At 32.2% G+C, this 17724-nt stretch overlaps 1 protein-coding gene across 7 annotated transcripts in view; it reads right to left on the reverse strand.

Annotated features, from left to right (window-relative positions):
* LOC104266787 (titin-like) overlaps positions 1-17724 on the reverse strand; it is a 37319-nt gene that overhangs the window by 15271 nt on the left and 4324 nt on the right. For 5 of the 7 annotated variants that reach the window (XM_026838916.1, XM_026838919.1, XM_026838913.1 and 2 more), the window contains exons 13-65: positions 17444-17473; positions 17335-17370; positions 17156-17182; positions 17004-17051; positions 16849-16935; positions 16728-16778; positions 16219-16260; positions 15722-15763; positions 15344-15373; positions 15232-15270; positions 15090-15119; positions 14677-14763; positions 14216-14269; positions 14020-14079; positions 13716-13745; positions 13499-13525; positions 13352-13387; positions 12929-13039; positions 12579-12632; positions 12182-12241; positions 11693-11722; positions 11560-11598; positions 11190-11414; positions 10615-10665; positions 10256-10315; positions 10136-10192; positions 9632-9685; positions 9219-9260; positions 8835-8876; positions 8445-8492; positions 8069-8116; positions 7382-7945; positions 7268-7321; positions 7145-7192; positions 6947-6985; positions 5360-6628; positions 5231-5302; positions 4728-4793; positions 4551-4628; positions 4312-4389; positions 4020-4097; positions 3785-3862; positions 3427-3492; positions 3136-3186; positions 2646-2705; positions 2432-2488; positions 2179-2283; positions 1833-1859; positions 1686-1727; positions 1524-1571; positions 1099-1152; positions 984-1040; positions 544-639 (exon numbers count right to left, since the gene is read on the reverse strand). In XM_026838916.1, coding sequence (XP_026694717.1) covers positions 544-639; positions 984-1040; positions 1099-1152; positions 1524-1571; positions 1686-1727; positions 1833-1859; positions 2179-2283; positions 2432-2488; positions 2646-2705; positions 3136-3186; positions 3427-3492; positions 3785-3862; positions 4020-4097; positions 4312-4389; positions 4551-4628; positions 4728-4793; positions 5231-5302; positions 5360-6628; positions 6947-6985; positions 7145-7192; positions 7268-7321; positions 7382-7945; positions 8069-8116; positions 8445-8492; positions 8835-8876; positions 9219-9260; positions 9632-9685; positions 10136-10192; positions 10256-10315; positions 10615-10665; positions 11190-11414; positions 11560-11598; positions 11693-11722; positions 12182-12241; positions 12579-12632; positions 12929-13039; positions 13352-13387; positions 13499-13525; positions 13716-13745; positions 14020-14079; positions 14216-14269; positions 14677-14763; positions 15090-15119; positions 15232-15270; positions 15344-15373; positions 15722-15763; positions 16219-16260; positions 16728-16778; positions 16849-16935; positions 17004-17051; positions 17156-17182; positions 17335-17370; positions 17444-17473 — 4764 coding nt within the window. The remainder of the gene's footprint in view (positions 1-543; positions 640-983; positions 1041-1098; positions 1153-1523; positions 1572-1685; positions 1728-1832; positions 1860-2178; positions 2284-2431; positions 2489-2645; positions 2706-3135; positions 3187-3426; positions 3493-3784; positions 3863-4019; positions 4098-4311; positions 4390-4550; positions 4629-4727; positions 4794-5230; positions 5303-5359; positions 6629-6946; positions 6986-7144; positions 7193-7267; positions 7322-7381; positions 7946-8068; positions 8117-8444; positions 8493-8834; positions 8877-9218; positions 9261-9631; positions 9686-10135; positions 10193-10255; positions 10316-10614; positions 10666-11189; positions 11415-11559; positions 11599-11692; positions 11723-12181; positions 12242-12578; positions 12633-12928; positions 13040-13351; positions 13388-13498; positions 13526-13715; positions 13746-14019; positions 14080-14215; positions 14270-14676; positions 14764-15089; positions 15120-15231; positions 15271-15343; positions 15374-15721; positions 15764-16218; positions 16261-16727; positions 16779-16848; positions 16936-17003; positions 17052-17155; positions 17183-17334; positions 17371-17443; positions 17474-17724) is intronic. The other 2 variants (XM_026838915.1, XM_026838914.1) reach the window with 2 other exon arrangements.

Consider the following 17724-nt stretch of genomic DNA (forward strand, 5'->3'; position numbering starts at 1 on the left):
ACTTTGTACTTCTGGATCCTATAATGGTGTAGAAATCGAGTAAACCTTTGATGGCATGTGGCCAATAGCCGGTGCGTCGCCTTTTATATGCACTCGGCCGGCGTTGATTGACAGGTTTTTAATTAATTTCCCGGCTCGCAGATAACGCTACGATAGAACGCTACCAATAGAAACGACGCTGGATATGCACCGGTTATACAATTTCATTTGTTTCACCGCAGTAAATTAGTTGAATGACGTCATCGAATATTCGGATTCGATCGAATATTAGACCCTAGATATTCGGATTCGTCGAATCCGAATAGTTTTGATCTCAGCCCATCCCTAGTTCCAACTATAACACAGGTGTTCTGTTTATACACCATGTGTTCATTTAGAAGAGTTAATATAGATATGTAACTTTGAGAGTGAATTTTATTTCGGGTTTATATTAATTTTATGGATGAGTTTTTGAAATGCTGTCTGGTAATTTATAATATACAATGAAAATCATTTCAACTAAAATTGATCATGCATTTCACGCAGATAAAAATTGCCACTTACTTGATCTGTGTCAGAGTCTTTAGCTGGAGGGTCAGGGTTCGTGGAAAGGTACCACACCATGGGTTTCTCATCCAATGTTATTGTCTGCTTTATTTGCTAATAATTAAAAATACTTTGTAAGTTTGTGGGTCAATGTTATTGTGTTAAAATATTTTATTTTTTCAGCAAATCATGAAATAGTGGAAAAAAACAGTTATCGACACGTGATGTAATATATCAGTATTGCAAAAAAAATCTTTGGATCTTATTAAATATATTGGTTACTCAACATATTAATAAATTACACTATTTATCTTCGCATAACAGAGGAAGGACATTCGTTATAACACAGGTGTTCTGTTTCATACAGCCTAATTAGAGGAGTTTCCACATAGGTAACTATAATTGCTATTTTGGTCATTTCTTTATTTGTACGACTGATATATTAAAAATAGATTTACCTCATAACCATCTTCACCCATTCTTGTATCAGGCATTGGAGTTCCAGTAAGTGGGTTCTGTAATAAAACATGTTGTGTTCAATGTGTTTGTGAAAGTATGTGTGTAGTTACTTACCACTGCGTCATAACAAGCCACGTCACGGTACCAGTAAACAGTAGGCTCATATTCCTGTGGTTTAAATAAGTTGAGTTAGTTTAAATGTAACTTGTTTTATCCTTGCATGGCCGGAAAACGACAGTCATTATAACACGGGCATACAGATCGAGCCAGCGTATGAGTTACCATGTTTTTGCTTTGTGAGTGCTTACTTTTTTTGATTTTTTTTTGTATTGCTAATAATTTGGACAACCCATTAGTGACCACTGGGTTGGAGCAATTGTCGTTAAGTGTCTTGCCCAAGGACACATATGCCAACAATGGTAGCAGCGACAAGTAGTCACTAATGGGTTGTCGAAATTATCAGCCATGCATCCACAAAGGTACATAAAAAAACAATCATCCCAAAGTAAAATTTGTGAAAAAATATTAAAATAAATTACCGCGTCCAGTTTTGCTTTCAATGCCTTTGGATCAACTGTTTCAGGAAACTGAATAAAAGTAAATTAGAAAGTTAACTTTAAGAATATGCTGCTTATAATGTAGAACATCATGTAGAAAAATATCATTCAGTTAGATAAAGTAAAATATTTTTAGGTATTTACCTCTAAATCAGAGTCAGAATCTGAATCATTATCCTCTTTTGACTGTAAAAAACAAAGCAGGGTAGAAAATAGTAAACACAGGGTGAAAATGACATGAGATTAAAATATTAAACTTAAAGCAAGATATAAATTATGTTCAAAACTTACTGAATCTTTTCCAGAGTCTGAATGTTCCTAAGAAGTCACAAACATTGTTATTTCTGATACAAAATTCGGCAATAATTAAGTTTTGAGAAAATAGTTTTGAGAAAATAATATAAGTTTTTGAGCAATAATTAAGTTTTGAGAAAATGTTAAATTTATTGAATTTTTTTATGCAATGTTGTACTGTTTTATAATTGAAACTTACTTTATCCTCACGTGGCCGGAAAACGACAGTCGTTATAACACGGGTGTTCTGTTTCATACACCTCATGCCAGCTTATGAGTTACCATGTATGTTACTTTGTGGGTGATTATTTTTAATAACATGAAATAATTTTATTTGGCCCACCTCTGTTTCATCAACTTTAGGTGGGGTAAGTTTCCTTGGGTTGGGGTTGGATGATTTGTACCACACCTTACCACCCCCACCAAGTGGTACTTTCACCTTTTTCTCCTAGAATACATAGAAATAATATAAAATATGACATTTCCTTTTAAAAAAGTAGTTTTAAAAATAGAATTGTTTTTGCTTACTATTATATCACATTAAAATAAAAAATATATGAGATATTTATTTTACAACAATATCAAATGAATCTTACTTCATAACCATCTTTATCAATTCGAATATCCGGCATTTTTTTTCCAGTATTTGGGTTCTGTAAAAAGTAAAAATAAAGGTAAAAATTACCAAAAACAGCAAAAAAAAAAAAAATAGTTAAACACTATTAAAAAACATAAAAAAAGTCTAAAAAAGTTTAAAGTTTTACCAAATATAGGTAAAAAGTTAAAAAAAATGGTTGTAACCACACTCACAATGTCTTCATAACATGGCAGCTTTCCACACCACGAGGATGGGACATCGGATTCAGGAACCTGTTGTTCAATATTTGTGATATTTACGCTAAAGGCTAAACTCGTATTTATTTTAATGTAATGTTAAAAACATTCAACACTAAACCGCTGGATTGCAACTAAACTAATCTTTATTTTAACATAGACATTTGAATTGTGTATGGCTGATAACTTGGCTGATATCCACCCATTAGTAACTATGGCTGATAACTAACCCATTAGGAACATCTGTGTTGGAGCAATTGCCGTTAGGTGTCTTGCCCAAGGAGACATACGCCCACAATGGTAGCAGCGACGAGCCTTGAACCCATTACCTCTGGGTTAGAGGCAAGCGCGCTAACCATTTTGCTATGGCGCCGAATTTAAACACATTGCATAATTGAGTTTGTAGCATAAAATAAAAGTATATTAAAGAATATATGAAATATATGACAGATATAAAATATTTTACCCATTCCACTGTAAGACCATCTTCTCTTACATAACTGCTTCTGCCTTTAAACTAAAACATAAAATAATATATAATGTAAATCGCATGTACATAAATAATAATCTAACTATCAACATGTATCATTAAAAAATACATCAAAAATACAACATTATATAATTTCAAATTATAAAAAAAATTAAAATTAGAAAAAATTGCGAAGTGATAATGAGAAAAAAAATCAAAGTATGTATATGTTCTGTACAGACAAGATTTACATAATTTAATTCTTAGCATTATTCACACATATCTCACCTTCTTGCGCGCTTCACGGAGGCGGGGGTTGAGAGATATTTTTGTATCGTCACCAGAAGTTTCTTCCTGAACATATTCAACAAATATATGAAATATTATGAAAGAAAGAATGAATTAATGTAACTTGCTTTATCCTCGTGTGACAGGAAAACAAGAGTCAGTATAACACGGGTGATCTGTTTTTTACACCTCATGCTTGCTTACGAGTTACCATGTATGTTACTTTGTGGGTAATTATTTTTTGGGAGTTTTTCATTTTGTATTGCTGATAATTTGAACAAACCATTAGTGACCACAACTTTGTCACATCACTGGACATAATAAAGTTTTGTTCGCGTTCATATGATATGTCAAATACCTCTGCTTCAGTATGCATAATATCATCAACGTCAGAAGAATTTTTTGCTTTTTTATCTTTCTTGGATTTCTCCCCACCCTGCAATGCATTAAAACATAAAATTCATAAATGATGTTTCTAATTGTCCTGTTAACAATTTAATTAAAAGATCTTTAGTTTGTAAAAAATATTGATGAAAATGTATGTGTAGGTAAGTAACTATAATATAAAATAATTATACAACTAATGTTTGCACCTCTGAATCTGTATGCAAGATATCATCAACATCAGATAAATCTTCTGCTTTTTTAATTTCCTTTTCTTTTCTATCACACTGCAATGTATTAAAACATAATATTATAAAAAAAATCATTTTTTTAAACCCAACAAGAAAACATATAAAATTTACTCAGTCAAAAAGAAAGTAGAATTAATTAATTTGCTAAACTAACTATATGCAACAATTACAAGGGCAAAGAAATTTTAAAGTTACATATTGAGTATACAACAGTGAACATTTCATCAAAAAAATAATAATTGTTAAATACCTCTGAATCTGTATGCAAGATATCATCAATGTCAGATGAATCTTTTGATTTTTCATCTTTTTTTGGTTTCTCCACATTCTATATTACATTAAAATAATAGTTTAGTTTCTATTTGTACAAATGATTAAAAAAAACTGAGTTAAAAGCTGATGTTACAAAAAAGTAATTAAAAAAAATTGAAAAAAGTTTATGGGTAGTAAAGTAACTTTTATCCGAAAATATAAAATCAATGTTGGCACCTCTGAATCTGTGAATAAAATATCATCAATGTCCGATGAATCTTTTGGTTTTTCTGATTTCTTTGGTTTCTTAGTGACCTGTCAATGATTAGAATCATGTTGAAATGAAAACAAGTGTTAAATTGAAAACTACCTTGTATATGCCTAACAATGTTCAACAAAAAGTACAACATTTACCTTTTTAGTCACATCACGTCTCTGTGATTTTTTCCCATCATTATCATAACCAGACTTCACCATTACCTAAATAAAATGAAACAAATATATGAAATGTTGTTGTTAACAACTTTTGTTTTTTTTCGCTTTTTTATTTTTCTTAGTAACCTTTATACATTCAAAACCATTAAAATTACTAAAAAAATGTAAACCTAAAATTTTACAAGCTCAAATCTCAAGTGTAATTACCAAATTGTGTTGTTATGAGATATAATTATTCCAAACTGTTATAATAACAATAATAAACTTTATTTGTCTTTTAGCAACAAAACAACAGTTGTTAAAAACTTTAGCAACAAAACAACAGTTGTTAAAACACGCTTACAGTTAAAAACATATTTACATTTAGCTGGAAGAAAATAAGCGTAGTTGCTACACCTAGCTGTCCTACAATAATCAACATAAAGTTATCTTCAATATAAACTGATTCAAACCTAACCAAGAATAAACATTTAATTTCCCACCTTAGTTTTTGGTGTTTCACACGTGGAACTCGCATCCCAAGAATTTTCATCATCTTCATCAGAGATTGGATCCTGCAACAATAAATATATCACTAACATATCGCTCATTGAACTCACCATCAATCTCACCTTATCAGGCAACTTCGCATTTTTGATCTCTTCATCCTCGAAGACATCTTCCTCCTCCTTGATCTCAGGAGGGTCCTCTCCTCCATTTTCCAACCGACGGAGTTCTAATTCAAGTAATTCTTCGTCAGTCATTTTATTTAAACGCTCATTTTCTTCCTCTATTTTCCTTAACCTCTCCTGCCTCTCTTTCTCTTTTCTAACCTCCTCTGCCTGCCTAATCTCTTCCTGTTCCTGTTCTCTTTTAACCCTAGCCTCTTCTTCAATCCTATCTAATTCAACTTGTTCTGCCACTCTCTCTTTTTCCAATCTCTCTTCTTCTAATTTTCTAGCAATTTCTTCTTGCCTTTTTCTCTCTTCCTCTATTTCCTTCTGTTTTAAATTGAATTCATATAGTTCCTGTTCACTTTCAGTTCTTCGTAATTCAACCAACTGCCTCTCTAGTTCTTCCTGCTTCTCTCTCTTTTTTCTGGCTTCTTCAGCCAACCTAGCAACCTCTTTTTCCTTCTCTTCTTCTTTTCTTTTTTCCTCGGCTTGTCTCACTCTCTCCTGTTTTGCCTTCTCAATCTGCCGGGCAAGTTCTTCAAGCCGTTCTGCCTCTTTTCTATCTTCTTCTTTCAATCTCTCTATCTCTGCTTGTCGTTCTCTTTCCTTTCTTTTGATTTTTTCTTCTCTTTCTCTTACTTCTCGCTCCTCCTCTTCTTTTCTCTCTCTTTCTTTTCTTTTAATCTCTTCCTCTTTTTCTCTCACTACACGCTCCTCCTCTTCCTTTTTCTCTCTTTCCTCCCTTTCTTCTTTTTCTTTACGCTCCTCCTCCTCCCTTTTTACTCTCTCTTTTCTCTCTTTTTCTTCCTTTATTTCAATATCTCTTTGCTTTGCTCGCTCCAGCAATTTTTGTTCTTCAAATATCTTTTTCTTTTTTTTCAACATCTCCATCTCTCTCTTATGTTCCTCCAACCTTGCGGCTTCCTTCACCTCAGCAATCCTCTTCTTTTCCTCCTCAGATATAAAATCATCCTTCAGTATAAGAGAAGACCTCTGGTGTTGAGACATGCCTTTGGTCATCCACTCGTTTGGATTCTTTTTCTCAGCAATGACCTTTGACATTGACTGTTCCTTTTCTTGACCAAGTGGTTTAATAGGAATAGGTGAAACACTCGCTTTCATTTCTTCCAATATATGAATCGGTTTCTTTGCCCTCACCTCACAATCTAACTCAAACAAGCTTTTCTCTGCCCTGTCTACCCCTCTCTCAACTGACTGCATAGGAGGCTGTTAAAACACAAAAACCCTCAATCAAATATATCTTTCCTTAAACTTCCAACAACAGCCCCCTTTAACATAAAAATCTAATCTTCATAAACCTGTCTAATCTTATCCTTGCTACAAACAAAAATTCTCAGCGCTGCCTATAAAAGTGTTTCATATTTTGCTATTTTCAAACTCCATTCTCATAAAGCCTTAACAACCTGACAGCCCTTCTACACACAAGCTAACCTGTCTCGTTCTAATTCAGATTTTTTTGAAGTCACACAACACAAACATTATGTTACAAACCACTAGAAATAAACTACAAACATAAAAACATACCTTGCTGCCTTTTTTGGATGATAACCCCAGCTTTGGAAGCTGAAATTAAAGAAAATCAAGTTAACCAAAAAAAATGCCATGTAATATGCTCATATTAATTTTAGCTCAATCTCAAAAATAAATTACATAACAAAAATGACAGTATTTAACTTAATTTTTTATAAACGGATAAAAATAGAAGAGAAAACAAAGCTTTACCTTCATACTTGGCAACTTGTTTTTGTTACTCGGTGAAATATCTGGCAACTGGAAATAAAAAACAATGTTAATATAAATTTTATCGTTGCATTGAAAATAAATTCACACAAAAAAGTTTCTTACCATGGATGGGGCACGACCTTCTTTCTTGTTTTTCTTATTTTTCTTCTTGTTTTTCTGAAAATAATGCATAAGTTTTAAGTAACGGTGCAAAGATAAAATGAAATTTTGTCTTACCATTAAAGCTGGTGGTACGAGATTTTGGGGTGGCATAGAAGCTTGGTGCATTTGCGCCATCGGGTGCATTTGGCCACTTTCGTGCATTTCATCAATTGCTTGCATTTGGTTGATTATGTTTTGCTGATCTGCTGGGTGAAGTTGATCTAAGAGATGTATTTGGTCATCCGGGTGCATATTGGCCAATGCGTGCACTTGGTGCTCCGGGTGCAAGTTGGCTAATGCTTGTGGTTGAACATCGGGGTGCATGTTGGCCAAGGCGTGCACTTGGGCCTCGGGGTGTATACTGGCCAAAGCATACACTTGGTCTTCTGGGTGCATGGTGGCCAAAACGTGCACTTGGGCCTCTGGGTGCATATTGGGCAGAGCATGCACTTGGACCTCTGGGTGCATGTTGGCGAAGGTGTGCAACTGGGCCTCTGGGTGTATACTGGCCACAGCCACCACTTGTTCCTCTGGGTGCATGTTGGCCAAAGCGTGCACTTGGTCTTCTGGGTGCATATTGGCCAATTGGTGCAGGTGTTCCATGGGCAGCAGGTGCTGTTCTTGTGCTTGTTGGATCTCCTGTAAGTTTGTCTTGTCATATGATGAATATCAACACAAATATTAAAAAAATACTCGGTTGGATTTTGTTAATATATCTTGCCAAACAGACAGGTTTATACTGAATAAAATCTCCATGCTTACCCTCACATCTGGAGCAAATCCAACATGACTTGGAACCTTCTTTTGGCTCTAAGAAGGAAAATGACACATGATATTTAAATTCCGTTTTTTAAATTCAATATTCAACACATTCAAGCATAAATTAAATAGTATTTAAAAAAAGAATATTCGTAAAGAAATATTTTACAAAAAAAGTGCAAAACATGATTAAGCATTCAAATTTACACTAAATGAAAAATGTATTTAAATTAATTTTCAATCAAGAATTTTTTTCTACACTGTTAGTATTCTACTTTGTGATACTGAGTGTGTCTTGGGCTTGTTTATCCTCAAAAAAATACTAAGTACTGTTTGAAACATAATTTTTAAAGTTATCTATTCAATCAAATTAACTTACCCTCGGTGTAACAGGCATTAAAGAACCTGTTGCCATCATATCCAAAGTCTGAATAATATTTAAAAATTAAACTTTGATAAATATGTTAATGTTAGAACAGATATTAATTCTAGTGACTCACTTTTGAATTTACACCAAAAGAATTGTGTTAAGATCTTTATGTACAAGTATAGTAGGGTGGGAGAAGATGGGACACCTTTAGCACATTATATCCAAATATCCTGACCGTGTTTTAAACAATTAACAACGGTCTATGGAAGTTTTGATGATACGGTTTTATAATTCTTTCAATGTTCTTTATTTATTACCAAATGGGACGAGAAAATGGAATGAAAAGGTGTCCCATCTTCCCCACCCTACCATATTAAATATTCTAGTTATTTATAATACCTGCATCGGTTGATTGGGTGATTGGTTCATGGGGTTCATGCCCTGCAATGATAAGGAAAATATGAAGAAATAGAAGAAGTACTGCTGTTTGTGTAAACTACATACATAACATAACATACAATTTAAAATGTCCTTCAAAAATTAAAAATTTTCTAACTTAAAATATTTTTTTTTAATGATTTATAATCTTGCTTTAAAAGAAAAGTTAAATTATTTTCCTAACTGTAAATTTTTTATTTAGAATTTAAAATGCCTCTTAAAAAAAAATAATTTATGTTCATAACTTTAAATATTTCAACCACTGGTTCTACACATAATCATACAATGTTTTATTTAATTTATAATATTTGTCCTATGACCATTAGACTGTGTTGATGTACCCACCTCATGCTGCCTACGACGTGCTTCTCTATCTGATTTTGTCGACTGTAAAAACAAAAGACTAAAAAAGTGGAATACAAGAGAGAATGTATACTGTTCCATCACATTTAAAGAGGTTGCCTTTTTACGCAAACTTTTGTTTCTATTAGAAGTTTAACCTGATAATATTTAAACATAAATGGCTTGTTTGTCTGCTAGGTGTAGCGACCACGCCTATTTTTTCCAATGAAATGAAAATATGTTTTTAACTGTAAGCGTGTTTCAACAACTGTTGTTTTGTCGTTATATCCTGTCTTCTTGTTTAAAATATTATGAAACTTTGCTACTGTAACCGAAGAGACAGATAAAGTTATTATTATTAAAAGTTGCCATATGTTTATAGACATATACCAGTATACCATGATATGTTACATTACCTGTTTTGGTGGTTCATCATTGAGAAAGTTTGGTGGGTTCATTGGATCAAACGGCTGAATATGATAGATAAGAAATTTTAAATATTGAATATTTCATAAAATTAAAGTTTTGGGATTAATTCTTCATAACATGAGAGTAAAGTTGTTTGGCTATGCTACCGTAACTGTTTTAACACAGTGTATTAATATACCATATACATCATCGGCTTATGTTGATCTAGAAAATATACGAATAAATAAATGTAACTTGATTCATCCCTACGTGGTCTGAAATTGCCAGTTAGTATAACCCGGGTGTTCTGTTTCATACACCTCGTGCCAGCTTAAGAGTTACCACGAATAACACTTCATGGGTGATTGTTTTTGAAACTTTTGATGTGTTTTTGGTATGGCTGACAATTTGGACAACCCATTAGTGACTATTGAATTGGTGCAATTAGTGTTAAAAGTCTTGCCCACAGACACACGCCTATAATGTTTAGAATAATAAAACAAACAGATTACCTTGGGTGGTTGTTTAGGTTTAATAACAATGGTTTCTTGTTCTTTTGTATTGAACTGCTGTGAAAATAAGAGTTGTTGTTATGGTTACAGAGTGCTGAGTATAAATATTTTATCACTTACTTTTCCAGGTTTTTTCTTTGTTTCCTTTTTAACAACTACAGGTTTTGTGTTTTCAGGTAACTGTATAACAACACGTGGATAAGAGTGAATAAATATGCTAATTTTGTAACAAACATAAATTAGGTATTATTGAACAGATAACATCACTTAGTTACCCTTGAGTGACAGACTGACAGGACAAGTATATATGAAACTGAATTTAAAACAGTAATGATCTGGTGCTACGAAAATGTAACAAACAAAAATCAAGTCCAACCACTAGTATTGTCAGTCTTTATTCAAATAGAATCTATAAAGGTTAGATTTGGGAAATGTATTACATGTTAAAATTAAAAACATTCATATTTTTGATCAAATACCTTTGCTCTGCCTTGCATTAATCTTTGAGGTTTTTTAACAGGATTTTCATTCTAAGAATAAAAAAATACTAAAATCAGTAATTTGATTCTGGTTTCTAACAGAGTAAAACATGTAGAACTAAACTGTTTAAAGAGAGATATTAAACTTCCTACAAATTTTTCACAGATTTTGAGTAATGGATGCTTATATTCTGTTACTTCTGCTACCAGGCATAATGTAAATAATCTTTTAACGGGTCATCTGGTATGAAAAACAGAGTGTATTTTTTAAATGTAAAATTCTTTAGAATGAAATCTTGCCGAATGGCACACAAAACGTCAGAAATACACAAGTTGTTACATACCAGATGAGCCGGGTAGAAAATTGTCGATGGTTATATCTTAGAAAACATGTCCTTTTTTATACCAGATTAGCCGTTTATGATTATTGATGTTTAGATCTTAAACCATATACAACTGAAGTGGTTAAAGAGATATATTAAACTTCCTACAAACTTTCCACACATTTTGATTAACTGATGCTTAGATAACTAACTGATCTTAGATAACATGTTGATCATTTCACTCCAACCCACCTTATCCTCAGCATAAACAACCTTGGGCTGCATCCACTCTTGCATCTCCTTCTTCTTCTGAGCAGCTCTTGCCTCTCTCTCCACTTCCTGCTGCTTAAAGAAGTCATCCAAAGGAGCCAAGGCATCCTGCGGGAAGGATTTTGTTATGACATCTATGTTTAAGGATGATTTTAAACGCCATACCTCAAGCTCCATGTTTGGAGCCGGACTCGGATCACGGAATTCCTGAAAAATAAAAATGAATCTTGAATATCAAAAAATAAAAATTAACAAAGAATAAAATAAAATTTAAATATCGAAAACTGGTTTGATGTCATAGACAAAAAAAATATATAACTGAAAAAGTTTAAGTAGAATATAAAGTGCTTACAATTTCTTCATCACTGCTGGACATGATGAAATCTCGGTCCTGTTAACAATAAAACAACATTCAGATTGTGTGGATTCATTTGAACTGATTTTTGAAGTTTAATTGAAGTTTAACATACTGAAGTTAAACTTACCAATTTCTTTCTCTCCTCTTCACTTATTTTCTGAAATTTAAAAAAAAAGAATTTTAAATGAGTGAATGAATCTAACTTACTTTATCCTCGCGTGGCCGGAAAATGACATTCGTTATAACACGGATGTTCATACACCTCATGCCAGCTTGCGAGTTACGAAATATGTTACTTTGTGAGTGATTATTTTAGGGGGGATTTTTTTATTTTTTTTATGCATGACTGATAATTTGGACAACCTAATGGTGACCAATTTTAACTCAATTATAACATAAAGGTAAAGAATGAGAGCATCGCTTACTTGCAACTATTGCAACTTACATAAACACAAAGCTTTAATGTAAAAATTAACAACAGAAAAAACAAGACCAAATACAAAAAATTTGAACAAAAAAAGTTTCAAGTTCACACTATTTAAACGTTGAAAATTTAAAAGTAAAAGTTTGCTGTAAGTTGAACAATTTACAAAGTATAAACACTTCACTTCATTACCTGGACAGGAAACCATGTGGACGGTTGTTTTTTAATGGCAGGAACATCTTTTTCCTCAGCCTAAAATTTAAATAACTTCATTTTATTTTAAATTTCAGGTAAAAAAGTTTAAATTTTATGTAACAAAATTAAATTTTATGTAACAAAATTAAATTTTATGTAAAAATAGAAAAAATGATCTTTATAATTTCCGAAATAATAATTTTTCTATTGGTTAACCTTGAAGCTTTAGAAATATAATTAAAATCAGAAAGTATGTCAAGTTCTTTAATTTATATAGGGGCTAAATCGCTTGCATTATGTTAGATCTTGATAAGTAGCCAAGCACGCCTGACTACATATTAAAGTTTAGTAACTAATAACTATTAATATTGTGGGATTTGTTAATCTTAAATACCTTCTTTGATGATCCATCAAGCAGAAAGTTTGCCGGCTTCATTGGGTCAAATGGCTGGAAATCAAACAACACATTTATTTTAGTTCAAGTTGAATTGGAAGTAGAAATGAAGGTAACTTGCTTTACCTTTGTGTTGCCAGAAAACGACAGTGGGTATAACACGGTGTTCTGTTTCATACACCTCGGGACAGCTTACGAGTTACCAAGTACGGAAGTAAAAGACTTATTTCAGTTTAAATAGTTAAACAATACAGTTGTTGTTATGGGTACAAGGTGATAGTCGTTATGATAACACTTAACAACTGCTGTTTTCCTGCCGCCCAAGGATAAAATAAGTTACAATTACTTACTTTTCCAGAATTTTTCTTTGCCTGTTTACCAGCAGAGGCAAGAGCTTCCCTTTCCTTTGCTTCCTGAGCTTTTATCTCTTTGTAATAATCAGCAAGGGGGTCAATTTCACTCTGCGGGGGTAAAATTTATATAAACATGATGTTTCTATGTTTTAATCTTTACGCTAATTTTTGTTTCCATTAGAAATTTAACTTGATAATTTATTACACAAAAATGGCCAGTTGTTTGTTTGCTAGGTGTAGCGACCACGCTTATTTTCTTCCAATTAAATGTAAATATGTTTTCAACTGTAAGCATGTTTTAACAACTGTGGTTTTGTCGCTATATCCTGTCTTTTGGTTTAAAATATTTCTAAATCTTTGCTACCGTAATCGAAGAAACAAATAAAGTTATCATTATTACAATCACATCAGGTCACTTACGTCCAGTTCAATGTTCAAACTAGGTTCTTCAAATTCCTAAAAGAAGATGACACGAGGTTACTTTGATGTTCATACTAAGTATTTCTACTGTCTGTCTTACATTTTAAAGTTATCTTATTAAACTACAAAACAAAGTAACATGCTTACAATTTCCTCATCGCTGGAAACCAAATCCTGTGAAAAAATAAAATTAATCAAAATAAATAAAGGTAAATTTAGCTAAACTTTGATCATATTTCTTAAAAGAGACAGCTGACAAAAAAACAGGCCTAATATGAGCAGTATTACTGGTGCAGAAAAAAGAACTGTTGAAAAGAAATATTAGAATTTGACAAGTTGTTATCTATTAAGAAGAAGAAGTTACCTTTTTCATTTTGTCTTCTTTTACAGGTTTCTGTAAGTAAAGGAAAAAATATTAATTTGCTTTTATTTAATAAAACTAGCATTAAAAATACAATCAACATTTATCACACTTTTTTTAAAGATTAAAAAAGATCAATTTAACTTTTTTATTGAAACGGGCATAAATGTACAGTTTAAATTTTTATTATATGGTTTAGATAAAGCAGATAAAGAAACTGCTGTTGTACTTTATCACACTACTTTGTTCGTATGTCTTGTATTATCACTACTATAGGGCAAACAACACAACTGTAAAGAAATATTACCTGGTCTGGAAACTGTCGGAGTGATAATTGTTTTTTGATGGCTGGTTCAGCCTTCTTTTCCTGGTGAAAAAGACAAAATAAATAAATGAAGTTTATTTTGTAGATTTTGTGATAATGCAGATACTTTAAACTTTTAATGAGTCAACTCTGGCCTACATTCCAGGTCCTCAGTTTTATGAATTAAAAACTCAGTTACCTTCTGTAAAGAAGGACGGGTAAAGAAGCTTGCTGGCTTCATTGGATCGAATGGCTGAAATAAAAAAAACTCTGTTAGTTTCATTTATCCTTTTTTATGGATATAATATTGTAGTGACCGCTAAGCATATTTAGAAATTAAGCATTTTTATCACTCACAAGTAAAAACTTGGTAACTCGAAAGCTAGTACGGGTTGTATGAAACATAACATCTGTGTTTAATAACTGTTGTTTGTATCCTTGTGGTAGTAGGGTCAGTTATGCTGTTTTATACACCTCATGCTGCTTATGATTTACCAAGTAACTTAACATGTTAGTGTTTTTCTATATGGCTTACAATTTGGAGAACTCATTTGAATAGTGACTGCCAGGTTGAAGCAATTATCATTAAGTTTCTTGCTCAAAATTAGACTGCATTGTTGGCAGCCATAAAGGTCATGAGTAATGAATAAAGTAGTTTACCGTTGCCTTGAGAGGTTGCTGTTTGGAACTGGTCTTACTGATGGACTTTTCATATTCCTCAAAACCATATTCAGAGTCAGTTGAAACCTGAACAAATGAACAAATTTACTTGTTTACCCTCGTGTGACAAGGCAAGGACAGTGGTTATAACACAGGTGTTTTGATTTATACACCTTGTGCCAGTTTACAAGTTAAAATGTATGTAACTTTGTATGTAATAAAGTTTTTGTTTTTTTATGTATGGCTGACAATTTAAACAACCTATTAGTGACCACTGGGTTGGAGCAATTGTAGTATTTTGCAGGCTTGCGCTTAAAAAATGTGGAACCTGTTTTAAAATGTGGATAGTAATTGTAAACAACAGTACTTTATAAGGTATATATCAAACATATGGGTCAGATAAAGTAACTTACGTCGGTATTATAATTTTCCTTCTTTGGAATCTAAAAACAAGAAAAACAACTAAAATTTTCATATAATTTAAAGTTAGGTTAATATTTCACTAGCTGTTAACCAGGTTAAACTACACCAGTGTGGAAACAAATGTTAAATTACCTTCACATGAGCACCATCAATGCTGCTGTTGTCGGACATCTGTGTGGGAAAAAATACAATGAGATTATTTTGTTTTAAGGAAAATATTAAACCTTGAAAAGAAGCTACTTACCATGTTTCTATCAAACTCTTGAGGTGGACCCTGTTGGAAAAAAATGACAAATATATAAATTAACAATAATAACTTTATTTGTCTCTTCGATTACGGTAACAAAGATTTAGAAATATTTTCATCGAAAAATACAGGATATAGTGACAAAACAGATGTTTAAAACAGGCTCAAAGTTAAAAACATATTTACATTTAATTGGAAAAAAAGAAGCGTGGTCGCTAATTGGTTTAATCCTAAATAATTCAGGGGTAAATGAAATGCAAGTGATTGTAAAAATAAGTGAATAACCCACATATTAAATATACAAAGTAGCAAACCACCCACATACAGTGTGCTTACACACCACATACTGAATATACAAAGTAGCAAACCACCAACCTCTTCCAACTCTTTCAGCTTCTCATTACGCATTTGCTCGATCTGAAGATTTGCAAAAAAAAATTGTTGTGTAAACAATTGTAAACCTAGTTTTTTATTAAATTTTCATGTTATCTTGCTTAAAATATTGTACTGTTTTAAACCAAAATTTATTACTAATTTAGTTGGCAAATTCGGAAAAAATTGTAGTGTTAACAATTATATACTAATTTTCTATTAAAATTTACATGGTATCAACATAAACATAAACTCAAAAGCTTATCAGAATATGTTACAAAGAGCAATTATCAATAAGTGTCTTGCCCCAAGACACATACACCCACAATGGTGGCAACGAGGAGCCTTGAACCTAAAACCTCTAGGTTAGAGGCAGGCGCACTAACTATTATGCCATTGCCAGAATGGTGACACATGTTTAACACAAACATTTACAAGAACAACTAACACTTTTTTTGTTTAAATAAATACATAAAACCATGAATTGTACAATGTGTTACCTTAGCCATCTTGGCATACGTCTTTTCCTTCTCTTTGGCAATCTGTTTCAAACAGAAATGAAATTGACAAGTAGAATAATATTAGAAAATGCCAATAAGGCTCATTTTAGTAATTGAATGTGAATGAAATGTAATTTACTTTATCCTTGCATGGCCAAAAAACGATAGTCGTTATAACACAGGTGTTCATACACCTCGTGTCAGCTTTCGAGTTTCCATGTATGTTACTTTGTAGATGATTTTTTGCTTGAATTTTTTTTTCTTTTTTATGTATGGCTGATAATTTGGACAACCCATTAGTGACCACAGGGTTGGAGCAATTGCTATTAGGCATCTTTGCCCAAAGACACATACCGATACGCCCAACAAAGATAGCAGCGATGGGCCTTGAACCTATTACCTCTGGGTTATAGACAGGCGCGCTAACCACTTTGCCACGGCGCCGAACAACAATTATCAATCCAGTAGCTACACTAATAACAAATGTAGTTTTCTCAAATAGGACTTACCTGCTGCAGCTTTTTCATGGCATTATCCGGCATCTGCTTCGTACTTGCCGACTACAAATGTTTTGTAGATATTAAAAACAAGATGTTATATTTATATCTTACCAACAGAATAAATTCTCACCTTCTCCTCATTTCTCTTTCTCTCCTTCTCTTCTTTCTCTTTCAGCTCTTTCTCCTTACGTTTTTCCTCTGCCAATTCCTCAGGTGTCTGTAAATTGACATGAATATTTAAATTATATATACCTACACAGTAGATATAATAGCAAGTATAGCTACCTTCTTAAGGAACATGGCAGGATCAAAAGAATCGGAATCAGAAGAGAACTGGTATATAAAACATCTTGTTATACGATGTCAAACAAAAAGTAAAAACAAGTGTTAAGTACAAGTTTCACAGTATTTTGTTCACTGGAATTACAAAATTTTACCTTGCAGAGGTATTCCTCTTCTTTTTTCTAAAAACAAAAAAATTATAATTATTAATTGGATAAAACAATTATCATTGTGATTTTGAAAACCACGAATTTTAGGTCAACATATCGTTTTACCTAATAAAGAGAAAAACCAAAACTACAAAAGACAAAAATAAACCATTGGTTCTTTTTACCTTAGGTTTCTCCTCTACACTGCTCATTTCGGAAATCTAGAGAAATATCAAAAGATATTAAACACAAAGATCACATAAAACTACAACCGTAACAACATAGATGTCTCACCATCTCTTCAATCCTGTCTTCCTCTTGCATCTGTGTTGAAGAGGAAACAGTTTTTAAAAACATTTTTAATAATATTATTCAAAATTTTTAAGAAATTTAATTTTTTTAATAATAATATTTAAAATTTCTGAGGGAAAAGATTTTTTTATTAACTTTAGTTACAGTAACAAAGGTTTGAATATTATGAAAAAATAAATAAATGTAAAGTATGGTTAAAATAATGAACATGAAGACAAGCTAACGGAAAAAAATGTTTATAAACCACCTTATTTAAATAAAAG

Source organism: Ciona intestinalis, unplaced genomic scaffold (assembly GCF_000224145.3).
Source record: "Ciona intestinalis unplaced genomic scaffold, KH HT000125.1, whole genome shotgun sequence".
In the NCBI taxonomy this organism is placed as follows: Eukaryota; Metazoa; Chordata; class Ascidiacea; order Phlebobranchia; family Cionidae; genus Ciona; species Ciona intestinalis.